Raw genomic sequence first — 25,468 nt, forward strand, 5'->3', positions numbered from 1 at the left:
TTAATTCAGTGGTTTCTAATTTTTTAATTTAATTATATATTTTTAAAAGATTTTCTGTATTTATTTTTAGAGAGAGGGAAGGAAGGGAGAAAGAGGGAGAGAAACATCAATGTGTGGTTCCTCTCACATGGCCTCCACTAGGGACCTGGCCCGCAACCCAGGCATGTGCCCTGATGGGAAATTGAACTGTCGACCCTTTGGGTGGCAGCCCACACTCAATCCACTGACCTATACCATCCAGGGCTGGTTTCCAAATTTTAATGAAGAAATTAGAACTCCTATATATATGTTTTTTATTTCATTCTTTTTAATTTCTACCTTTGTGTATGTTTTATAAAGTGCATATCAGTGTAATATACAGGAGTTGTGTACTTAATTTTTCTGAAGGTATGCATTCAAAAAAGTACAGATGACTTCTCTAATTGAAGATTTTTAGGTAATCTCATTTAGCCCCACAACTTTAATTAGGCTCTGCATACTTTTTTTTTAAGCATTTCTTTAAAGATTTTATTTATTTATCTTTAGAGGGGAAGAGAAGGAGGGAGGGAGAGAAACATCAATGTATGGTCACCTCCAGTGCATCCCCTGCTGGGAACTGGCCCACAACCCAGGCATGTGCCCTGACTGGGAATTGAACCGCCATCCTAAAGGTTCGCAGGCCCACACTCAATCCACTGAGCCATGCCAGCCAGGGCAGGATCTGCATACTTTTAAATTCAGAGTTTCCATCTCCCACTTTAGTTCCTATTGAGTTCCAACTCCTGTAGCAGCTGCAGTGTAGCAGTGTTAGACTTGAGTGGAGACTTGAAGCAGTTAGGTGATGAGGAGAGAGCCCGGTGCATTCAAAACCTGAAAGGATTCCTGGTGACTGGCTTGAAGATCATGAGAGGGTAGTAGTGAAAGGTACTGACAGCAAGGGCCAAATAGTGGAGACTGCTGAGAGCTGGGACTGTTTTCTGAAAATGTTGGGGAGCCACTGAAGCGTTTATATCTAAGCAATGAGACATGATCTGAGGCATAGAGGATCACAATATTTTTTAAATTTATTTAAAGATGAGTAAAATAAGAGCCCTAAGGGAACCTCCAGAGTAGCCCAGAATGCACTGGATCTTCAGGCTCCTACCTCCCAGTTTAGTGCTCTTGATCCATTTCCATCCTTCATCTCAGGCAATGTCTGGGACATAGGGAACCTCTAGGGGGGAGATCTCGGCTTCCGGAACGGCCACCCTCCAGTAATGTGATCCTGAATACCTTACTTAGCTTTGGTCCTGCCAGTGGGCTTGGCTCTTGAGGAACCAATATAAATAAGTCCTGTTTGATAATTTGTTCCTATTATTACTACATATTGCATCCAGTCTTCTCAACAGTCCCAAAAGTTGGTGGTAAGTGAAGCTAAAAGAAATACAGTGACTTGGTCTATGTCATACAGCTAGGACCCGAGTAAGCTATGATTCAAACTCTCTTCTGTCCAATTCCCAGAGCTAAGTTCTTTCCTTCATGCACATACCAAGAAACTCAGATTTCAACAGTGAAGACACTTTCTTGAGACGATGCCCTCTGCATGACAACGTGCCTCTTGCTAAGAATCTCCTTTACCCTCTCCAAAGAGAAGAGGAGACATAAGAAGAAGCTCATGGTACAGAGTCCCAATTTCTACTTCATGGATGTGAAGTGCCCAGGACGCTGTAACATCACCACCGTCTTAGCCATGCACAAGCGGTCATTTTGTGTGTTGGCTTCTCTGATGGACTACAGGAGGAAAAGCCGGGCTTCCAGAAGTATGTTCTTTCAGAAGGACGCAGCACTAAAACCACCCCGAATCAAGATGAGTGGGGAATCATCTCAACAAACACTTTATATACAACAACAACAAAAAAACAGTGAAGATAGACTCTTTAAAACATAATTTGATACTGTGTTCACCCTTACAAGTAGAAACACATTGTAACATTGAAACAGTGGGTTTGTTTTGCCTTTGGAAACTGGTAAGATTTCAGTCTACCGCTGGGTTTTCAGCATGCATAATTAAAGGGACAAAATCACACTGCTAACAAAATAAGAGGGAGTCCTGACTGATGTGGCCTGGTTGGGTGATGTCCCACAAACTGAAAGGTTGCCTGTCAGATTCCCAGTCAGGGCACATGTCTGGGTTGGGGGACCTGGTCCCCAGTTGGGGGTGTGCAAGAGGCAACTGATTGCTGTATCTCTCACACACTGTTTATCTCCTTTTTCTCCCACTCTTCTTCTCTAAAAGTAAATTAATAAAAATCTTTTTAAAAAACCCAGGAGGGAAAACAGGAGTGCCTGGAGCACTTAGGATGGAGTGGGCAGCCAGAAAAGACGAGAGTAAACGTGGAGCCCACTCTGTGAAGGGTCTCCTGGGCCAAGCCTGAGTCAACTTTGACTTCCCTTTTTCCCACATCCTACATCCAAGCCATCATCAAGTGCTGTTGGCTCAAAGACATAGCTGGAATCTTCACCATTTCCCCCTACCAGCACTGCTACCACTCTGGCCCCTAGCCCAAAGCCACCATCAAATGTTACCTAGTTTTTTGCAAGGGTCTTCTTCTGCCTTTCCTACCTATTGCCTACTCTGGACAAAGGAGAGGGAGGGGAGAGAGAGAACACCAAACAGTAGTCCTCAGCCTTAGCTGCACATTAAAATCTGCTGAAGAATTCTCAAAAAGTTATGTCTGCATCTCACCCCAGATATTCTAAGTTAGATTATATAAAGTGGGGCCCAACTTTTTAAAGCACCCCAGCTGATTCTAACTTGTGACGAGTTGAAGACTATTGTTTCAGTATATGAGTCTCATGTCTCTGAACCCTCTACTATTTCCCATCTTACTCAAAATGTAATCCAACGGTCTACATGGCTGTATGTGACCTGGCCTCCTGTGACCTCTCTTACCTTCCTCTCATTCATTCTGTTCCAGCTACATTAGCCTTCTTTTTGTTCACTGAACAAGTAAAGCATGCTTCTGCCTCCAGGTCCTTGGGCTGTTTCCTCTCCTTGAAACACTCTTCACTTAGAAGTCTCCAAGTCTCAGCCCTTGACCTCCTTTAAGTTTATACTTAACTATCACCTTCCTGGTGATGCCTTCCTAATCCACACTCTTTATTTTATTTTTTAAAAGAGTTTATTTATTTATTTTTAGAGAGAGGGGAAGGAAGAGGGAAAGAGAGGGAGATAAACATTGATGTGTCGTTGCCTCTCACATGCCCCCAACTGGGGACGCAGCCCGCAACCCAGGCATGTGCCCTGACTGGGAATCGAACCAGTGATCCTATGGTTTGCAGGCCAGCACTCAATCCACTGAGTGTCACCAGCCAGGGCTCCCCATGTTTATCTTGATGAGTTTCTCTTTCATCAGCCTGATCAATAGGCAGGCACTTGAGGTCATCCTTGACTTTTTTACCATCACATCTCATCCCCAAACAAGTTTTGTTTTTCAAAAATTATTTATTCTTAGAGAGAGGGGAAGAAAGGGAGGAGAAGGAGAGACATGGATGTGTGAGAGAAACAATGATTGGTTGCATCTTGCACATGCCTCACTGGGGACTGGCCTGCAGCCCGGACACATTCCCTAATAGGAAGGGAATTAAACGAGTGACCTTTTACTTAGTTGTACGACACCCAACCAACTGAGCCACACAGGTAAGGGCCCCAAACAAGTTCTCTATTGTCTAAATATCTCCAAAATCTGCCACTTCAATCTGTCTGCCCCAGCCATCTTCTCCCCCAGTCTACTGCCAACAACTCAGCCTCGGTGTCCCCATTGTTCTCCGCATTGCAGTTTTAATGGTGTTTCTAAAACAAAATTAGACCTTAAACTTTTCTTAATTACATATGGTCTTAAAAATCTTTCAGTGGGCTCCCTGATGCCCTTGGGACCAAGTCCCAACTCCAACAGGCATCTGTGCACATAAGCTGGCCTCCCTCTCTAAACTCATCTCTTGCCATTTAACCTATAGGACCCCAAGGCGGAGGACTCCCTCACAACTGGAGACCCTGCCTAGGACTTAAAAGAAGGGATTACTTTTGGAGGAAGCCTTTCCTGCTAATTGTGCTGCCTCTTCTGGTCTCCCTGAATCTAACATCCTGCACACTCACTGTTGACACTATGTGACTACCTGTCACTGGTGCGGCCCAGCACGCGCGAAGTAAGTACTATCATTGCAAGGTATCTATATGGGTCACTGTAGCATCAGGGAGAAGAGACAGCCAGCGAGGGAGCTCCAGGGAGGTAGAAAGGGAGCCAGGAACTAGTTCTAGAGTCCAATGAATGAGTGTGAAGGGTGTTCCTTTGCGTCAGCGAGGCCCGAATCGCCGTTGGGAGAAGGAGCCTGGGGTCCCGACCGGTGCCAACTGCCCTCGCTTTCTATCAAGGGGCGTTGAGCACTGACCGCACGCAGACGTAGCGGGGGTAGCAGGAATAGGCCTCAGCAGGGTGCCCTCCCCGAGAGAGCTTCCTCTCTGGCCTTCGGCAGTCAAACGGAAGAGGCGGAGACGCCAACCAAGCAAAGGAACCCGCGCTCCAGTGTCCACCGCCAGGCTGGAGAGCAGACATCCTTTCTACGCAAGCGCGGCTTCCAGGCCAGGGGCGGGACCTAGACGGTCTAAGGGGCGGGGTCACATCTGGGCCCGCCTCCACTAGCTCTCGTGAGCCTCGGAGCGCTGGGCACCCCACTACTCTAGGGGCTTCAGGTGAGCTGCGGGGCGCAGAAGGGTCAGGACACCTCCCTCGAGGTCGGGCCGTCGGTCTGATTGCGGGTCCATCTGTCCTGCCGTTTGCTAACAGCCGCCTCCGCGGAGAATGGGAGAACAAAGGGAGGGGGCGGTTCTGGAAACCCCAGAGGGAATCCAGGGTCCCAGGCACTCTGCCCCGACTGCTGACACTTTCGGTTTCTCCCCGAGTCAGAAAGGTGCCGCCCAAAAGACCCTGGGTGGGCACCGGGCGCAGCTGTCTCTTCGCGTTTTCCTGTCCGTCTTTGTGTCTGTCTCTGTGTCTGTCTGGCTGTCTCCGAGGTTGCCTCCACTTCTAGAACTAAGCGCTTCCGGGACACCCACAACCCACGAACCCTCATCCCTTTCCAATGGCAGGTGAGTGGATGCAAGGCTGAGGGTCTCCGTTATCCCCTCCCCACGGACTTGGGAGATGGGTGTCAAACGCATCCTCCAGGAATGTGCTCGGACTGGCTGGGTGGGGCCCCTCCCTTCCTCCCAGGAAGCCTCCGCCCTGCTTCTCCTCCCTACCTTTGTCAGTCTGTTCTCACCACATTTCCCCTGCAGCCTCGCGGTCTCCCACGGGCTAAAGGAAAGGGGATGTGGCCACAGGTTCCTTTCTTATCTACCCTTGTCCCCCTACAGGATACTTGCCCCCCAAAGGCTACACCCCTTCGCCCCCTCCTCCCTACCCTGTGACTGCTGGGTACCCAGAGGCAGCACAGCATCCTGGGTCAGGGCAGGCGCCATTGCCCACCCACGTGCCTGCCCCTGCTCCTGGCTTCGCTCTCTTCCCCTCACCTGGCCCTAGTGTCCCAGGGCCTGCTGCCCCTCTCTTGCCACTGCCCGGGGTGCCTTCTGGCCTCGAATTCCTGGTGCAGGTGAGTAGGAGGTGTGGAGGGAGGAATGACTGGGAAGCGACCAAAGGATGCAGGCCTGCCAGCTGAGGTGGTCATGGCCCTTACTCTTTTTCCAGATCGATCAGATCTTGATTCACCAGAAGGCTGAACGAGTGGAAAGTGAGTTGAAGGACGAGTAGGTTGGGCCTTGTGATGGGGGACGGAGATAGTGGACTCTTGGGTAGGCTCTGATGCCTGAGCCTCCCTGTCACCCATTGGCAGCACTCCTAGGCTGGGAGACAAGTAACCGGTATGAACTGCGCTCAGGGGCTGGGCAGCCCCTGGGTCAGGCGGCTGAAGAGAGCAACTGCTGTGCCCGTCTGTGCTGTGGCGCCCGCCGGCCCCTTCGTGTCCGTCTGGTGGACCCTGGGGACAGAGAGGTGCTGCGCCTGCTCCGCCCACTCCACTGTGGCTGCAGCTGCTGCCCCTGCGGCCTCCAGGAGGTGGGTGGAGAGGGATGGGTCAGGGAGAGGTTTGGATAGGGGATAGGCAGTAATGCAGAGGACCAATGATGGAGCGTCACGAGCATGAGGCATGGGTGTGAACAGCTGGCATCGGAGGTCTAGTGAGAGGGATAACAGGTGGTCTACTGAAAGAGGTCTTTTGAAGATAAACAGGAGACAGGGCTGGAATAATGAGATCTTGGGCCAGGGTGCCCTGACTCAGCAGTAACCCTGTCTGCCTCCCACTTCAGATGGAAGTACAGTCTCCACCCGGCACCACCATTGGCCACGTGCTACAGACCTGGCATCCCTTCCTCCCCAAGTTTTCCATTCAGGATGCAGATCGCCACACGGTCCTGCGAGTGGTGGGGCCCTGCTCGACCTGTGGTTGCGGCACAGACACCAACTTTGAGGTATCAGGAATAAGGGGAAATTCCTGGAAACTTCATAAATCAAGATGGCAGCTTCTACCAGGCCACGTGGCCAACACTACTAAGGTCAAGACACCTATCTCATCAATCCAAATTTACTGTGACTCCTACCACATTTCCAATGTTTCTCCATTCAGAAATAGGATGACTCCATGGTGTTATGAAAACATGCCAAAGAGGGTTGCATCTTGATTGTTAAATGTTAATTGTTACTTGCAGCCCTATGTTGAGGGGGGCATAATCTAAGGCCAGGCTGGATTTAGGGTGAAGGATGATTATTGGGTCTGCGGTGGGCTGGACCATTGTGGCTACTGTGTGTGAGTCTGTGAGCTCTGGCCCTGGAGCAAGCACTAAGTGGCTTGCTTGCCAACCTAGAACCCCAAATGGCCCCTCCAATGTGGAATCCAGGTGATATCCTTCACACCATGCATTCCTGTCACCAGCATAGAGCCTGGAGAACTCAAGTGGTGACAGTTTCAGGGTGAGGCCTGGGAAGCAGCTTTAGACAAAGTCACTTCACAGACACTTGAATTCTTTAAGGGATGATTACCTTGCCCTGGCCAGGTGGCTCAGTTGGTTGGAGTATTGTCTCATGCACCAAAAGGTTGTGGGTTCAATCCCTGGTCAGGGTATGTGCAGGAGGCAATGGATCCATGTTTCTCATGTCAGTGTTTCTCTTTCTCTCCCCCCACTTCCTCTCTCTCTAAAATCAATAAACATCTTTAGGTGAGGATTAAAAAAAAACAAAACAAAACTGAGCCCTGACTGGTGTGGCTCAGCTGGTTGGGCAAAGCAGAAGTTCACCAGTTCAGTTCTTGGTCTGGACACATGCCTGGGTTGTGGGTTCTGTTGCCAATTGGGGCACATGCAAGGGGCAAATGATTCGTGTTTCTCACATTAATGTTTCTCTCCCTCTCTTTCTCCCCCCTCCTCTCTCTAAAAATAAATAAATAAAATCTTTTTAAAAAAATGGAATCCCCTTAGCAGCTGAAGGGAGATTCCGACAGGAACTGGTTGGGAAAGAGACAACTCAATGACTTCTATTTTTTCTTTTTAAGATTTTTTTCTTTTTAGAGAGGGGAAGGGAGAGAGTAAGAGAGGGAGAGAAACATCAATGTGTGCATCTGTCATTGGGGACCTGGCCCGCAATCCAGGCATGTGCCCTGACTGGGAATTGAACCAGCAGCCCTTTGGTTTGCAGGCCGGTGCTCAGTCCACTGAGCCACACCAGCCATGGCCTACTTGGGGACTTCTAATAGAAACGTATAGACTGTGGGGTTCTCAGAGGGCCAGTCTTCCTTGTACATAATTATGGATGGTCCATATTTGGGACCACAGGGTTGGCTGGGAGAGACCCTGGAAAGACCCTGCCCAGCTCGGGACTAGTCTGCCGGAAGTGCCTCAGAGGTGTAGGACAGTAGGGGAAGGTTGGGAAGAACATAGAAGGAAATCACATTAGTTCTAGTCACTGGAGAATGAACGTAGGAAAAGGACCAGGGAGTCACTGTGAATTACCACCTACGTCAGCAGGGCCTATTGCTGGTAGGCCCAGAGAGTTCAGTGGAAAGACCCTTGCACACGTCCCTACCCGTGACAGAACCCACAACCCAGTATGCACTGAGACCAAGAACTGAACTGGTGATCTTTTGCTTTGCAAGACATCACCCAACCAGCTGAGCCACACCGGTCAAAGCTCAATTGTTTTTTTACCCTCACCCAAGGATATGTTTATTGATTTTAGAGAGAGAGGAAGAAAGAGAGAGAAACATGAACTATTGGAGGCTGCTTACTGCTGCCTTCTCGCCCACAAAAAGTCAAAAGGTGGGCTTGGATCCCCTATAGTGGAGGCCTGCGTGAGTGCTGCACAGAGCTCTCCCTCCTCTGAAGAGGAAAGGCACCCCTTTGGGCAGACATAGCCTTTTAGGAGCCTGGTTGGCTGATAGGGTACAGCCAGGGTTTTAGCAGCCTCCCTTGCCCTCTTGGCCAAGCTACTTTGTGCAGGGCGCAAACTGTACCAAATGCAGGTAGCAGGGTTGTTGGCAGTGAAAACGAACCTAGCAACCAGCCACACACTAAGGAGATAAAGCAGATAATGTTGGCCCTTCAAGAGGAACAGACCTACGTCTGAATCCTCATTTTTGCTCACAGTGCCCAAAGGTGACTCAGTTTCTCCAGAAGTCCCATGGAAATCCAAGGCTGTTGGGAGGATTCACTGAGTGTAGAGCCAGCACAGTTCATACAGGGTGACAGTGGGAGTGAGACTGGAGAGAGGAGAGAGCCGTTGCATCTACTCCAACTGGGTCTTGTCTTCTCCCCTCTCCCCTTCCTGACAGGTGAAGACCCTGGATGAGTCCCGCAGTGTGGGCCGCATCAGCAAGCAGTGGGGGGGACTGCTCCAAGAAGCCCTCACGGATGCAGATGACTTTGGCTTGCAGTTCCCGCTGGATCTGGATGTGAAAGTGAAGGCTGTGCTGCTGGGAGCCACATTCCTCATTGTGAGTCGGCTGTTCCTCCTTTGCTCCCACTGAGGGCTTTCTGCACTTCCTGGTCTCCTACTAGGAGAGGCTTAGGGACAGACTTTATCGGGGGTTGTAGCTCCAGACTTGGGTTGTTGTAGCTGAGCCGGGGTGGCCCAGCCTCATCTCCTGTTGATGGTACCCTCCCCTCAGGACTACATGTTCTTCGAGAAGCGAGGAGGCACTGGGCCCTCTGCCATCACCAGTTAGACATCACCTCAGGGTGAGGAGACTATCACCGCAACCAGAATCCGAGATGGTCACCTGGCCTGGCCTGGCCTGGCCCCTCCTCAGAGGCAGCCCCTTTCCTCCATGTACACTACAGGGGACAAACAGGGATGCCTAAGAGGCTGGGGGCCATGGTGCCCCACTCCTACCCTCTTCCCCTGGCCTCCTTCACCTGTGGCCCCCACAGAAGGGTATGTATGAGAGCCCTTCCCCTGCTACCTCTCACCACTGTCTCTGGCAATCCCTCAGCACAAGGCATATCGGCATATTGGCTTTCAGACTTTCCCTATTCACTTCCTCCTACCGACTTCTGGGGCCTCTGCTCTGGTTTTTGGAATCCAAGGCTCTGGGGTTTCACAAAGGAAGCTGGGGTGGAGAGGGTAAGCAGCACCAAAGACGGCTGATATGGCCACCCTTCGCTGTGTCAGCTTGACCACTTAGTTCAGCCTCAGACCGTGGCACTCAGAGGGGGTCCCCACATCCCCAGCTACAGCTCTAGGGCCTAGGCCTCGGCGCGGACCTCCTCTTCCCCGTGGGCCATTCTCATAGCTGGTGCTTGCTGCAGCTTCCTCTGCCTTACTTAACCACCCCTCCTTCCATGTTCTTACAAAGGAGGCTGCATCTTTGTATGTTATATTCATATAAACTTTGTAACTTTTTGGATACTGGAAGATATATGTAATGGGAGAGGGTAGAAAAAGAGTTGGCGTGGGAAACAAAGGGACATGTGGCAGCTGGGTGGGGTGGGGGCTGCCTGTCTTGTGACCCGAGCTGCCAGGATCAAGTGTCCGTGAGTCCAAAGGAGCAACTTTCATCACCCATGATGTCCCCGGCCCAAGCCAAGGCAGTTTGGGCCGTGTGCCCCAAGTCCATGGCTGCTTCCATCCTCCAAGGTGGCCCACTGTGGTGGCTGGTAGTTCACGATAGCTGTTTCCCTGGTTCTGTATGGCCACTTGGTCATTCTCTGTAGCAAGCAGAAGCTTCCTATGGGTACGGTGTGTAGCAGCTCTGTTCCTCCAAGTCCTCCTCTTGGTTGGAAATGTGGTGGGCAGGTAAACCAGATCCTTCTATGACGCAGCCAGGGGAGCTTGAGCCTTCAGAGGCCAAGGGTAGGAGGAAACACTCATCAGGGCCTGACCCTGGCCTCCTCCTACACCTATGCATAGCCGGCTCTCTCCAGGCAGGAAATTATGCCCTTTCAGGACATTGTTCCGGTTCTGCTTGGTCCCACACAGTCAGGCCCTTCGTGCATGCTGGTGTCCAGGTCTAAGGGAGCGGAGCTCAGGGCCGGGCCAGGACATAGCGACTGGCCGCCGAGAGGTCCCATTGGTAGTGTTCCAGGATGCGCCGGCAGTCGGCTCTGGACCGGCTACTCAGGTGGAAGAGCTGGTCTACCTGTGGAAATGGGAGGGAGGGCAGCTGACTTGCCAGAGAACAGGGACAGGAGAGGTGGGAACCCAAGAGGAGGGTCTGGCTTTACCTTAAGGTTCTGGATGGCAGAAACTACATCTCCCCCAGTGGCTCTCAGTGCCACTTGGCACTCCTGGTGGGTGACTCCATGTACACTCAGCTCCACCTGCAGGGGACAAAGCCTCACTTAGGCTCCTATCCAAGCTTGTGACCCCTTATGGACATCAGGCCACTCAGGGAGACCTCACCTCCATAACCTTCTTCTGCAACTTGGGATCGGGAACAGCGGCTTTGCTGCCTCTGGGTGCTTCCAAGGGGTGATTGTGCGGGGCTTCTCTTTTGGGCCAAGAAGGCCGCTCCCTGGGGGGCTGGCTGAGCTGAAAAGAGCTGGAGACAAAGGGAGGGCAGGGTGGCAGGCCTGGGGGTCCCTGGGGTACATCTCTGGCACGTCGACGTTCAGGGGGGCTCGAACCACCCCCTGTGGGGCAGGGGCCCAGGGAAAGAACAGATTCCAGACTCTTGGAAATGCCTGCACAGTTCAGGGGGGGAAAAAACAAACACAAAACAGCAACTTGAGAGGAAGCCCAGATGCTGGGTCCTGTCTTCTTCCCATTTTCCGTGTGTGCTATCCTCAGGTGGTCCTTGTGTTAGGTGGGACAATAAGACAGGTGTGCAGAACAGACACCCAGGCCTAGGCTTGAGGACCCAAAGAACCGAGTGCATGGGAAAATGCTGTTCAGTGGAGAAGGCAGATCTTTAAGTACAGCTGGGATGGATGTCAACAGGTAGAATGAGTGGGGGGAGGAAGTCACATGGGGAAATCATAGATGTAGAGGCATGGATTCAGAGCAGGGTGCAGAACTGGAGGGTTGCTCTTGATCTCAGAGAACCTGGGGCCCTGCCTCCCATCAGTCACCTTTTATCCTCTGCAGGGGCGTGTTCCTTCTCTGACCCTTTGCTGGAGGTAGCTCCCGAAGCTTTGCCTTTGGTCTGACCCTTTTGGAGAGTGATCCAGTTCATTGTCCACCCCAGATCCCCCACACGTATCAATGTCCCTTCCCAAAGAATCCCTGGGGCTCCCTGGCTGACTGAGACCCAGTGTGGAAGCTCCACCTGGAAGGCAAATCCAGCCTCCTAGATTTGGGATCCAAATCCTAGACCCACCCCAAGCTTCCCCTCCAGAGCAGTTGCTGAACTTGGTTAGTTCCCCCAGCCCAGCTCTGTCCTCCACTCTTTCAGGTCCTCACCCATCTGTGCTTCCTCGGCCTTGCTCTCTCCAGGCAGAGGATCCTCTATGGACCGGACAGGTGGCTGGGGAGCCCCTCAAGTCTTCCAGTGTCACTGCTGAGGCTGGGAAGCTGCCCACTTTCAATGTGCGACCGTTCTGGCCTTTCCAGGTTGTGGAGCTGGGGCTAGGGAAGAGGCACTGGTGATGGGGATGAGAGCAAGGGGGGAGTGGAGGCCAGGCTCCTGCCCGCATTCAGCTCACAAGCTGTGTGCCATGGAGCTGCATCTGCCCGGAAGAAGGAACGCCTTTTTGTTCCTAACACAATAGGGCTCTATGGGCCCATGGTGGCTCCAGCCCAGACACCAGGCCTGGTAGAGTTCTCAGGGCCCAATGGGGAGAGAAGGGGATGAAGCAGAGGATCAGAGTTGAGGGAGCTGGGGAGAAGCAGAAAGGAAACAGAGTCAGGCAGGTTGGGAGGATTCATAAGGAACATGAGGCCCTCACCTGCCCTCGATGACAGTGATGGGATCGCCAGGCTCCATCCTCAGAGCATGTGGCTCTGTGACGTTCCTCACGCAATGCCCTTCAGGGGGCCAGGCCTGTAGAGACAGGAGGAAAGGGTGGCTGCACTCCTGGCCCGAGTCAGGAGGGTATCATGGAGGAGGTGAGAAAGGAGACTCCTCTTTATGCACCCACCAATCAAACCCATACCAGGTATGTCTTCTGTCCTGGGCCCAGGATGACATTATCCCTGTCCCCCAGTTGTAGTCCAGTTAGGGGGCAGACCTGGATTCCATGCCAAGCTGAACACAGTCTAGGGGTCAGAGAGCAACAAAAGGGTGGGGGGTCTGTTTCTTCCTAGGGAGATCAAGTGGAACATTATCCTATGTACTGCTTTTATGCTGTACCCAGGCCCATCACATCCACCTCCCAAGCACTTCTGGAAACGTTCCATTTCTCTCCAGCTCTACTGTCTTGATCCTCATCCAGACCTTTTCATATCACTTTTACTTCACAGCCATTGTCTCCTACCTGGTCTTTCCATCTTCAGTGTCTCCCCTTTAGTCCATTCCTGCACCAAGCCAGAGTGATACAGTATGTAAAGTTGCCTTGTTACTTCCCTGCTCAAAACTCTTCCATGGTTCCTGAGTGCCCTCAGTAAAGACTAAACTCCTTCAACAGTAGAGTATAGGCTTCCAGTCAAGGTGGCAGCATAGGTAAACACAGTACCTGCATCCTCCCACAGCCACATCAAAAATGCAACTAAACTACAGAGTGACCATCATTAGTACCACCTGAAATCTAGCTGAGTGCAAGTCCTACAACTAAGGATATAAGGAAGAAGCCACATTGATACTGGTAGGAGGGGCAAAGAAGTGGAATGGGCTGGTCCCATGCCCACTTAAGGCAAATAAAAATTGGGGGGATATCTTGGCTGGAGGTTAAGTGGAGCTCCACTCCCTCATGGAACAAGTGGTCCCAGCTCCACACCAGGCTTCCCACCTCAAGGTTCTAGTGCCAGAAAGAGAAGTCCCCATACCTTCTGGCTCTGAAAACCAGCAGGGATTATGGGTCGGTGAGATGGAGGACCTCTGGCATTCAAGGCAGTTCCTCTTAAAGGGCCCATGCACAGACTTGGATTCATTCATTTTTAGTTCCAACACTGGAATAGCAGCTTGAAAAACACCAGGGACATACAGGGAAGGAATGAAGTGTCTGACATCAGCACAAGAGCTAGAGGGGCAGCTTTCTCCCAGATAGAACACTAGAAGAGGCCATTGTTCCTTTTCTGAGCCCTTCTCCCATAGACCTAGCAGGAGGTCACTACATATGAGTCTCCATCAACCTGGCTACCACTGTTCGCCCCACCCTGATTTCCTGAGATCACACCTCATCATCTTTTGGTCCCACTCAAGTTGTTTCCAGTGGCTTATCCATACGAAAGGCCTGTCTCAGCTCATGCTTCAGACTTTCCTAAAATCTCTCAAACAAGCAACATCTCACCTTGGTGTGCACCCTACCTCTCATTAAGTGGCCCCAGGCCCAGCACAGGTGGCAGTTGGCCTCGATTTGCAGCATGGCCTCTCCTGGACATCTCCAAACCCAGCACAAGTAGCAGCTATCTACAGATCACTTTGTAGCTCATGCCATGTGGCCGCGGGCAGAACACAAGCAGTGGCTGACTTTGGCCTGCACCTCCTGGGAGGCCCCAGAGCCAGCACACCTGGTTTACAGCTCAGACCATTTTAAGGCACCACCCAACCACCTCCACAAGTGACACACGAAGGGCAGACTCAGGGGGCACCAGAGCCCCGCTGACATAAGTCCTGATCTGTGGGGTGGACCCCTGCATAGCTGATCCTCCACAGTGGTCACAGCCAATCCTTGCAGTTGATCGACCCGGGGTAAGTTCTTTCATCAGCAATCAAACCTCAACTACAGCACACACAGGAAGGGGTGGGCAATGGGCAAACCTGGAGTGCCTTAGCTTGGGTGAAGGATGCTCAATGAACTTAGAGAGTACTTCAACGGCATAAAAAAGGGCATGGAAACTATAAAAAAGAACTAGTCAAAAATGCAGGATACAGTAACTGAAATGAAGAAAAACTTACAGGGAGTCAAAGGTAGAGTAGATGAAGCTGAGGATCAAAATAGTGACTTGGAATATAAGGAAGCAAAAAAGACCTAATCAGAACAGTAGAAAGAGCCCCACACATCTTGGTCATGGATCAGCCTCCCATGCTCTCCTTTGCAAATGGGCTCTGTGGCCTAGCACAGGTCCTATTCCTGCTACCCATGATTGCACACTAAGGCCCACCAGGAGTAGCCCACAAGGTTTCCACCAGTCAACAAGCAAGAGTATAGCAGCCATCACCTCCAGTGCCTTGATCATGGCTACCAACAAGTACTACTTGTGCCACCTGTGCTCACTTTTAGTAACAGCTCCTGCGGAAGTGCCAAGTATCCTGGGGAAGACATCCCCTACCACCCAGGCTCCCCAAGGCTGACCTAGGTCACTGGTCAGTGAGTTTCTTTTGGGGGGAAGTCCACTTTTCTGCTTGTGGCCAGTGTTTCCCCAAAGCACTCAAAGTCTCCCTAGGGCTCCAGCAGCATGATCACCCGGGACCTGGCTTGGGAAGCCATCTGGCAGTCAGCTTGGCAAAGTCAACCCTGGGCCTCCACCTGAGTGGCCACCACCAGCCACCAGACTTTCAGAGGCACCAGGCTCCTCAGAGCCCCTTTCAATACCCCTCCTTCTCTGTCCCCTACCTTCTTCTCGCCCCACCCATAGCCTAGGCAGGCTGTAGAAAGCAGAAGCAGCTGGGTACTTTTATATCGGAACAGCCTAAGAGCAAAAAAGAAGTCAAGATAACCCTGCTCTTTACTACCTAAGCCACACATGAGCCTTCCTGACGCGGCATAACTGTGTGCTTTCCATGAAGTGGGAAATAAATGACAAGCAGCCAGCAGTACCCCTGATGGTGCTCCTGAGCTGTGTCAAATAGAAAGAAAAAGGAAAGAAAGAAAGGAAAGAAAGAAAGAAGGAAGGAAGGAAGGGAGGGGAGGGGAGAAAGAAAGAAAGAAAGAAAGAAAGAAAGAAAGAAAGAAAGAAAAAGAATCAAAGAAAGTGAGGATAAGAATAGTGTGAAGAGCCTCTGGGACAACTTCAAGCAAACCTACATTCACATCATGGGGGTGCCAGAAGGAGAAGAGAGAGAGCAAGAAATTGAAAACCTATTTTAAAAAATAATGAGGAAAAATGTCCCTAACCTCGTGAAGGAAATAGACATACAAGTCCAGGAAGCATACAGAATCCTAAACAAGATGAACCCAAAGAGGCCCATAGCAAGACACATCATAATTAAAATGAGAGCCCTGACCAGTGGGGCTCAGTTGGTTGGCATCATCCTGCAAAGTGAAAGGTCACTGGTTTGATTCCCACCCAGGGCACATGCCTAGGTTGCAGGTTTATTCCCTGATCTGGGTATGTATGAGAGGCAACTGATTGATGTTTCTCTTCCCTTCTCCCTCCCTCCTTTTTCCTATCTCTAAAATAAATAGATACATAAATAAATAATTAAAAAGCAGAAGGTTAAAGATGAAGAGAGAATCTTAAAAGTAGCAAGAGAAAAGCAGTTAGCTACAAAGACTGTCAGCTGATTTATCAACAGAAACTTTGCAGGCTGGAAAGGACTGGCAAGAAATACTCAAAGTGATGAAAAGCAAGGACCTACAACCAAGATTACTGTACCCAGCAAAGCTATCATTTAGAATGGAAATACATATAAAGAGCTTCACAAACAAAAAAAAAAAGCTAAAGGAGTTCATCACTACCAAACCAGTATTACATGAAATATAAAGGGTCTTCTTGAAGAAGGAGAATAGGATTTTTAAAATAAGAACAATAACCCTGGCTGGTTTAGCTCAGTGGACTGAGCCAGTGCTACAAATGGACTACAAACCAAATGGTTGCCAGTTCAATTCCCACTGAAGGCACATGCCTGGGTTGCAGGCCAGGTTCCCAAGTAGGGGGTGTGTGAAAGGCAACCACACATTATGTTTCTCTCCCTCTCTTTCTCTCTCCCTTACCCTCTCTCTAAAAATAAGTTAATAAAATAGTTTTTTTTAATTTAAATAACAATAAAATGGCAATAAATATATATCTATCAACATTTGAATCTAAAAAACACAATAAATAAGCAGAACAGAAACAGACTAATATGCAGAGAACATTTTGAAGGCTGCCAGATAGTGGGGTTGGGGGAAAAAGGTGAAGGGATTAGGAAGTACAAATTGGGTCCTAGCTAGTGAGGCCTAGTGGACTGGGTGCTGGCCTGTGAATCAAAGGGTCACCAGTTCAATCCTTAGTCAGGGCACATGCCTGGGTTGTGGGCCAGGTCCCCAGTGGGGGTCAAGTGAGAGGCAACCACACATTGGTGTTTCGCCCTCCTTTCCCATCTCTCTAAAAATAAGTAATAAAAATTTAAAAGCCCCCCAACCTCCCCCCCCCCCATAAAATTTTTTTAAAAAAAGAGTTCTTGTTTATAAAAAAAAAAAATAAAAGCTTTTTTAAAAAGAAGTACAAATCGGTAGTAACAGAAGGATCATGGTGGTATAAAGTACCACATAGGGAATATAGTCAATAATATTCCAACAACTAGCAGGGGTGTCCAACCCGTGGCCTATGGACCACATGCAGCCCAGGATGGCTATGAGTGCATCCCAACACAAAATCGTAAATTTACTTAAAACCTGTTTTTTGCTCATCAGTTTTTGTTAGTGTTTGTGAATTTAATGTGTGGCCCGAGACAAGTCTTCCAGTGTGGCCCAGGGACGCCACAAGGTTGGACACCCCCGAGTCAGATGGGTATGAGATTTATTGGGATGATCACTTAGTAAGTTATATAATATCTAATCACTGGGGTGTACACCTGAAACCAATATAATATTGGTCAATTGTATTGAAAAATAAAAAATGATTTTTAAAAAGTTTCAAAAAACAAAAACAGCAGAGTACAGTGCTTTAAGGAATAGCTCTGAAGTCAGATAGACTGGTTCACATCCCAGCTATTCCTCTTAGGCAAGTCACCTAAACTGCCAGTGCCTCAACTGTACCATCTGTAAAGTCAAGATAACAATGACCTTGTTGGGTTGTTGCCAGGATCAAATGAGTGAACACGCATAAGCGTACATGTAAGACATTGAGTACAGTAAGTATCTTACACAGATCAAGTGCTCTATATGTTAATTTCAGTTATTTATCATGCCTTGCAAATACCTCCATGGGGCAGCTCCTGAGTATCTCCACTGCCTTCGTTACCTGTACTTACCCCTCCTGTGCTGAAACATTCCTCTGCCTGTCAAATGCCCACTGCAAACTACTCTACTGCTTTCTGCTCTGTACTCCTCCTTCTCTGGCCCAGCTTCCTTCAGCAGCCCTTCAGCCTACATCTGTGTAGCCCCAAACTGCTCCCCAGGGCTATTAGCGTCCTGCAGGTAGGGACTGAATTTGTTCTGTCCTAGACTCAAACCCAGGAGTCAGTATTGTTGGTCTTGTGCATGGAACCCTGGGAGAGAAGATGGGGGGAAGAGAGACTGAGTGTATCTGGGGAGGCAAGTGTTCCCACCTCTTGGATCAGCCCCTCTAGGCAGGAGAAGCTAGGCCGATCAGCAGGGTGGAGGGCCCAGCAGTGCAAGGCCAGGGTGTAGAGGGCCTTGGAGCAGAAAGGAGGCCTAGGCAGCCGGGCTTGGTCCTTCTCCAGCCGCTGCAGGATGAGGTATGGCGGGACCCAGGCCCAGGGCTCCTTGCCCCCAGAGAACATCTCCCACAGCGTCACCCCAAACATCCACACGTCAGAGGCAGAAGAGAAGGTCCCCTGGCGAAGGCTCTCTGGAGCACACCTGTGGAAGTGGAGCTGAAGGGGGCTGGATCTGTGCCCCTCCAAGGTCCCACCTGTCATTGAACACGGGCCCTTTGCTCCCATTCAGCAGGGACTGGTCCTCAGATGTCCTCCTTTACAAGCCCCTCCAGACCCACGGACTCCTTTGTGCCCAGTCTCCCTCAAAGGACCAGTTCCCTCCACACTTCTCTTCGGCTAGCTACTGCACTCCAGAGCCTCATCCTCCCGACCAGCTTCCGAGACCTACCGCCGGACTCAAACCTCACCAGGCATAGGGGATGGGGCGGGGCCCGGCCATAACGTAACGGCCCGGAGCACCGCCCAGCTGCCGCACCAGCCCGAAGTCGGCCACCTTGATTGTGCTCGGAGAAGCCAGCAGCAAGTTGCGCGTAGCGAGGTCCCGGTGCACCAGTCCCCGGGCCCCCAGGTACGCCATGGCCCCCGCCAACTGCCGCAGGAAGAGACATAGCAGGACTACCGGCAGCGGGGTTGAAGGGGCGGGCGCAGTCAAGCGTGCGTGCAGGGAGCCCAGCGGTGCCAGCTCCATCACCTGCAGGAGCACAGCGCCCGGTGAGCGATGGTTGGGCTCCATGGGCCTCTGGAAGGCCATTCTCCTGTCTCACTTCAGCCCCGAGGCTGTCCCGGGAGCCTGGGTCAGGCCTGCTCACCATTTGCAGAGGCTGGCCCAGTACGAGCCCATGCAGATGCAGCAAGTGTGGGTGCTCCAAGTTCATCATGACAGACACCTCTCGAAGGAAGTCCCTCAGCTCTGTGCCCACCGGGCCTTTGGGAGTCACCCTGAGGGACTTGATAGCCACTGGGACCTGGGGGTAGGGGAGGCACCATCAGGCACCCTAGGGAACAGCTATCCCAGGGCCAGAGCAGAGCTCCCAGCTGGCCCAGGTACCCAGAATGAAATAGGCTCCCTGAGTACTCACACTCTGACCGCTAGGCAGTGTCCACAGCCCCCGGTGCACCACGCCAAAGCAGCCGGAGCCCAGCAGCTCCCCCCTGCTCACAGCACCTTCTGGGATCAGACACTTTAGTCCCCGCTCTGGCTCAGGGAGGAATGGAGAGCTGTCTGAGGGTGGGGTGGTCTCCTTCTGCTCAGAAGCGAACCCCCCAGGGATATGAAAGAGCAGTGAGAAGTCAAGTGTGTGGAACCCTGCATACCCCTGCCACTCAGCCCAGCCCATTCCCCAGCCTAAATTGGCCCTTTAAACCTCTCATCCCCCCACCCCCCAAACACACACCTTGTTCCTGGAATGGTACCTCTTCACAGCTTCAGCCAGTCTGCGCTGGGCTGAGGGAGGCCACAATTAGAGGGCTGGAGTAGTATGAGGGGAGGGGTGGACACGATGCAAGGGATTTAAAGGCAAGAAGAGGGCTGGTGCGTGGAAGGGGGAGTGGGGGAGGCATGTAGCAACTGACAGGTTGGAGGAGGGGAGACTAGGGCCTTGGGACAGGAGTCCCTCACCAGGCCTGCCCATGCCAATGCCGTCCAGGTCCTCAGGTCTCACAAAGTCGAAGTGCTCTGGCTGAGTAACATTCAGCTCCTCAAGTATGGATGGGTAGAACTGAGCCAGCTGGATGTCCTGGAGTAGCCTCAGCAGCCACAGGGAACCTGTCTCCGGGAGCATGTCTGGAGAAAGAACTCCGGCTTCTCAGGATAGTGGTTTACTCTCCTCCAGACACACAGCCCAGGATAGGCACCTGAGACACTCAGATACCAGAGATGTGGTCCCCAGCTGCCCCCTTAACCATCAGAAACACTCAGGTAGAAGGACAGACACATCAGAGAGAGCTGCGTACCCTGCCATTCGCACATACAAACTTCCGGAGGAATGCTCCCCATACCCAAGCCCGAGGTCCTCTACCCCCTTCACCACCGGGAAACCTGACCTTTCACACCTGAGATTTTAGCACCATAGATTTCAGGTGTGTAGCCCTGCTCACTTTTTTTAAAAGATTTTATTTATTTATTTTTAGAGAGAGGGGAGGGAGGGAGAAAGCAAGGGAGAGAAACATTACTATGTGGTTGCCTCTCATGCACCCCCCACTGGAGACTTGGCCCAAAACCCAGGCATGTGCCCTGACTGGGAATCACACAGGCGACCCCTTGGTTGGCAGACGGGGGCTCAATCCACTGATCCACACCAGCCAGGGCCCCTGCTCACTCTTGAGATATTATGGCACAATGCCCCTGTACGCTTAGGACACCCAGAGACACTGCCCTTTCAGACCTGAGATACCCCACTGCACACACTTGCACACACCTGAGATACCTCAGGTACAGGTGGGGCATTTTGACCTACCACATATATACCAGAGATGCCCAGATGTGCTAACTCACCATACCTCAGACATACAGATACACACATCATGTGTGCACACACATACAAAGGCACACTGCCTCCCACACCTAGATGCACTGCTGCACACACACATATACTGACATGTACAGATATGCTGCAAAAATGTGCCTGAGACACCCAGATGTGTCTTCTCACTTCTGAGATGGCCAAGTGTGCTACCATAAAACACCAGGCTTACCCTCATACCCTCTTACATAACTGTACTTGAGGCAGGGCCCTGTAAATACATTGCCCCATGGGTCTGAGACTCCAAGGTCCACAGAAACACACATAGCACAGGGGACACTGAGGAATGGCATGCACGTACACCTGAGTTCTGCAGGCACACTTCCGCCTCGGCGGAGACAGTCAGGTCACTGACTCTTCTACACAGGAGGAGGCAGCAACATTTGAAATCAAACCAGGCATTTGTGGTTTTAAGTTCACGTACTGGTCACGGTCACCTCAAGTTCAGGTAGGGAGCCCCGCCTGCACACCTGAGTCACTCAGTCTAACTTAGCTTCAAGGCAACTCCACCAGCCTTTATGAAATAAGGCTCTAGGCGCTCTGGGTGGCGGCTGCTTGCGCAGCCTGCACAAACTCTTCCGTACACGCACCTAGATTCTACCCCCACCCCACCCCCCACACGCTTAGTTAAGCCGGGAGAAGGAGGGGGACCACAAGCTGGGGCCCATTTGGAAACACGGAGGTGGGCTTGGAACTGGGCACGGGCAGGGGCGGGGGAGGAGATAGCCCAGGACCCTGGGCTGTCGGACTGCTTGCAAAGTGGGGAGAGGAAAGCAGGAGAAGGGGGACTGGACGAAAAGCTATCGCAGAAGGAAAGGACCGAGGAGGGGAGGGCAGAAGAAGGGAGGATGGGGCAGACAGGCTCAGCACCCGCGGAAGCACCCCAAGCGATGGCTTCTCCGCCACCTGCGCCAGCCCCAGCCCCGGCGCTCCAGCTTCCCCGGACCCTCACCTGGCAAAGGCGGAAGCGGCGGCTACCGGGCCTCCTGAGCTGCCAGGACTAAATCCCGAGAAGGGCGGGGCCTGAGGCGCGCGAAGGGCGGGACCTGGCGGCTGGCCCGAGTTGGCGGGCGCTGCGCCCCCAGTTCCCCAGTGAGCAATGGTGAGGGTTGCAAGGGCGGTTGTCGGCCACTCCTTCTGCTAGGTCAGACGCTGAGCAACCTCCCTTCTGTCCTTTGCTTGCCTTCCTTCTCACTCTCTCCACTTTCTCCCCCTCTTTCCGGCCTTCTCCAAAGGACTTTTCACCGCTCTCCAGAATTTCTCCTCTGTCCTGTCCTCCACACCCCATCTCGCCAAACCCTCTCACCAGAGCCCCTCCCCCCTTAAATGAATAAGCATCTGATAGAGCCATCCTGCCAGGACACTAGAAAGATAAGGCTGAACAGGCCTTAGTCCCTGGCCAATAGAGCTTCCCAGCACAGGATGTTTTGAAACGAAGCCAGGACAGAGAAGTGCTGATGGTGGTACAGAAAGTCACCCACCCCCTGCTAGACAGAGTCCAAGATTCAAGCCATTTTCCTTTTCCCAGCTCTGAAGTTCAAGGACCTCTGGGGGAGCTCCCCAGAGTGAAACCCATGGGAGGTCTTGTCTGTGTGTGTATTGGGGTGGAGGCAGAGCTTCTCAGGGGCTCCTCAGCCCCATCCCAGCTTGGTGCCTAGTCCTGTGATCAAAGGCAGGACTCCAGCTCTGGCCAGGTGACTCAGTTCCTTGGAGCATCGTTCCCTATACCAAAAAAGGTTGCGGGTTCAATCCTAGTCAGGGCACATACCTGGGTTGGGGATTCAAGCCCCAGTTGGGGTGTGTACCGATCAAGGTTTCCTTTTCACATGGACGTTACTCTCTCTCCCCCACTTCCTCTCTCTCTAAATCAATAAGTATACCCACAGGTGAGGATTTTTTTTTTAAGTGAAAAGCAGTATTCCATGCATCAGGGCACCCCTCCCCAGCACTGGCACTTCCTGGCCTCATTCTGGTTTAACCTCCCTCACCCCATGTCACCTCTGCTGACCCCAGGGCTCTGTGCACTGCTACTTGGCCTGTGGCTGCCGGTACACAAGTCCAGGACCTTGATGAAGGCTCTGAAAAGGAACTTGCTCTCTTTCTTCCCTTCAGGGGTTCTCAGGAAGCCACCAGTCTTAGAATATCTTTTCTGTCTCCTGTCCTAAGGCAGGATTTGTGAGCATAGCAGCATTGTCCTGAGTCCCTTGGAAGGAAAAGCCCCACCCCATCTTGCTACACCCGGGATCTTCCAGCATTGATGGGAAAAATCTTAACAGTTCACAGTTCTACCTGTATTGTCTTCTTGCCAATTCTCTTCCCTCCAACTAGACCAGCTCATCACACCGTAATTGCTCCCTCCATATCAGTCATCCCCTTTATGCTGTGGGCTCCACAGGGTCGGAGCTGAGCCTGTCTTGTTCATCTTGTGTTCTAGGTACCTGGCACAATGTAGGCGTATAATAGGTGCAATGAATATTTTGAAAAAGTCTGCTTCATGTAACTGTTATTCCTTTGTAGCTTATCTCTTTTCTCCCTGCTTTTAGAATGATATTAGTGTTTTTGTAGTTCTAGTACAGAGTATCTAGGTATGGATTCTTTTCTACTTATTCCTCTCGGAATGCTGTGTTTCCTATATCTATGAATTTGCATCTTTTGTCAGTTTTGGAAGATTCTCAATGAGTATCTCTTCAACTATTCTTTTCTCCATTTTTTGTGTTCTTTCCTTTGGGGACTCTGAGTATAAGTCTGCTAGACTTTTTCATTCTGTCCCCCGTGTCTTGTAACCTCTCTTCCATGTTTCCATTCTTTTTGTCTCCATGATGCAATCCAGGTAACTCTTCACCTCTATCTTCTTGTTCACCAGTTCTCTTTGGCTATGTCAGATGTGCTGTTTAACCCACACACTGTGGGGTGTTCCCCACCCCCATTGTTATAGCCACATGAACATTGCTTTCTCTGATCACAGTACTTTATTGAGGTATAATTTCCATTTAGTAACACATACAGAGTTAACTGTATAGATTAAAGCATTTCAAGAAATGTACACATTTGCAAATGCAGATAAAGACCCAGAAAGTTACCTTGTGCCCATTTGCAGTCAATCCCATTCTCTAGAGGCAACTACTATCCTGACTTCTGAAACCCATAGATCACTTTTTTCTGCCCTTGACCTTATCAGTGGAGTTAGTGTTTATTATTTGCATTTAGCTTCTTTCATTCAACACATTTTTAATCCTTTTTTAAACTTTATTTTCGTTGTTGACACTATTACAGATGTTTCCGTTTCCCCCCCTTTGCCCACCTCCACCCAGTCTCTGCTCCCCCTTCCCTCTGGCGATCACCACACTGCTGTGTCCATGGGTCACACACACATGTTCTGTGGCCGATCCCTTCACCTTCTTTCATCCAGTCCCCCTTCCCTGCACCCCCCCCGACAATTGTCAGTCTGTCCATGTGTCCATGTTTTTGTTTCCATTTTGTTCATCAGTTTTACTCCACGCATTTTTGAAATTCATCCTGGTGTTATACAATTTCTTGGTGGGAAACGCAATGGCTCCATAAGCTTATTCAGGGAAGAGCATGTGAAAGCCAATTTTCCTCTGAATGTCAAGTGTCCCCTGGGAGCTGAATGAACACATGAGTGTAGAGCACATGGGGAGTGTGGAGCGTATGGGCAGATGCATCCAGAAAGGCTGGTGGTAGCCAGACCAGGCATCAGTTCACCCTTCTTCCAGCAAGCTTTCACTGTGTCAGGTTCTGGGGACTCGGGTGAACAAGCATACTGCCCTGGTGGGATTCATTCTTCAGGGCCTTGCAGAACATGGTCAGGAGCCTGGGCCTTACCCAATGGCTCTGGGAACCACTGAAGGATTTCAAACAGGAAGTGACAGAACCAGCCTGCTGTAGAAAGAGACTGGGGAAAGGTGAGAGAAGAAGGAGCAGGAAGCTCGAAACAGCCTCTTACCGTTGTTTCAGGGGAGAGAGGCTGGCCCTGCCTACGCCTTGGCTATGAGATAGAGAAGAGGCTGATGATGGGCCACTGTCAATTGGACTCCTTGCCCTGGTCCTTCCCATCCCAGCAGAAAGTCAGAGGTAGACAGAGGCTCAGCCCCACCTTTGTCTTTGGCTTGAAAAAAAAAAAAAGGTGGTAATCAGAGGCCTGTTTACTCCTCTCTTCTGCCTATTCATTTCTTACTTTTGGATTTAAACTCCTCTCATCCCCACCTTTGCCCATACCCAGGGAGCACAGCCTGACCATCCTGACCATCCTCAGGGAGCACCTCCTTCAGGCTGAGATGAACACTTAACCCTGGAGGCCAGACCAGGCCCCACCTCCTCCACCTGCCTTTCCCCAGCCTCTGCCTTGCCCTGTAGGCTCTGCATCCGAGAAGGATGAGCACATTCACACCACTGGGGCCAAGTCTTTCCTCACAGGGCAGAGATCCAGGAGGATGAGCAGAGAGGGCACCTCAGCGGCCTCCCCCACCCCTGCCTTGGGTTTGGCCTCGGCGTGGGACCCAGCCCTCTGTAGAAACCTCCTTTCGGGAACCACATTAGTGCCCCCTTAGCATCATTTCTACTCTGAGCTCTGAGCTCTCTGGGCTCTCTCCCTTCTACTTCACCCAGGGCAACCTGTCTACAGGTGAAAGCACCTTAGCTTCTGGATTTCTCTTCTGACCCTTTGCGCAGCTGTTCCCTCTGCTTGGAAGCGTGTTCCCACCCTTGCTAAGCAAAAGAAACCTGTCCCTAAGTGGTCAGGTCTCTTCCCCAGCACTCTAAGGTCCCTGTGCTTTGTCATCATTGCA

The 25,468-nt window shown here is 51.2% G+C and overlaps 2 protein-coding genes across 3 annotated transcripts; one reads left to right on the forward strand and one right to left on the reverse strand.

Annotated features, from left to right (window-relative positions):
• Nucleotides 1-3,895: 3,895 nt before the first annotated feature.
• On the forward strand, nt 3,896-9,906 carry PLSCR3 (phospholipid scramblase 3). Of its 2 annotated transcripts, XM_053672671.1 has the most exons (9): nt 3,896-4,164; nt 4,492-4,708; nt 4,923-5,104; nt 5,372-5,607; nt 5,703-5,745; nt 5,848-6,068; nt 6,320-6,481; nt 8,833-8,994; nt 9,169-9,906. In XM_053672671.1, the coding sequence occupies exons 3-9, from the start codon at nt 5,098-5,100 to the stop codon at nt 9,223-9,225; spliced, it is 888 nt and encodes a 295-aa protein (XP_053528646.1). In that variant the 5' UTR covers nt 3,896-4,164; nt 4,492-4,708; nt 4,923-5,097; the 3' UTR covers nt 9,226-9,906. The 2 variants fall into 2 exon arrangements, with proteins under 2 accessions (XP_053528646.1, XP_036985107.1); XM_037129212.2 differs by lacking the exons at nt 3,896-4,164; nt 4,492-4,708; nt 4,923-5,104; nt 5,848-6,068 and having other exon boundaries at nt 5,587-5,607.
• Nucleotides 9,907-10,005: 99 nt separating this feature from the next.
• On the reverse strand, nt 10,006-21,679 carry TNK1 (tyrosine kinase non receptor 1). The gene is made up of 13 exons (XM_053672670.1): nt 21,616-21,679; nt 19,760-19,924; nt 19,536-19,585; nt 19,221-19,385; nt 18,951-19,106; nt 18,549-18,832; nt 18,010-18,283; nt 12,386-12,480; nt 11,901-12,065; nt 11,570-11,649; nt 10,902-11,182; nt 10,724-10,819; nt 10,006-10,638 (listed from the first exon to the last, which is right to left on the reverse strand). Exons 2-13 carry the CDS (start codon nt 19,920-19,922, stop codon nt 10,525-10,527), a joined length of 1,923 nt encoding a protein of 640 aa, XP_053528645.1. The 5' UTR covers nt 19,923-19,924; nt 21,616-21,679; the 3' UTR covers nt 10,006-10,524.
• Nucleotides 21,680-25,468: the final 3,789 nt, after the last annotated feature.

Source organism: Artibeus jamaicensis, unplaced genomic scaffold (assembly GCF_021234435.1).
Source record: "Artibeus jamaicensis isolate MK-2021 breed Jamaican fruit bat unplaced genomic scaffold, CSHL_Jam_final contig_781, whole genome shotgun sequence".
Taxonomy (NCBI): Eukaryota; Metazoa; Chordata; class Mammalia; order Chiroptera; family Phyllostomidae; genus Artibeus; species Artibeus jamaicensis.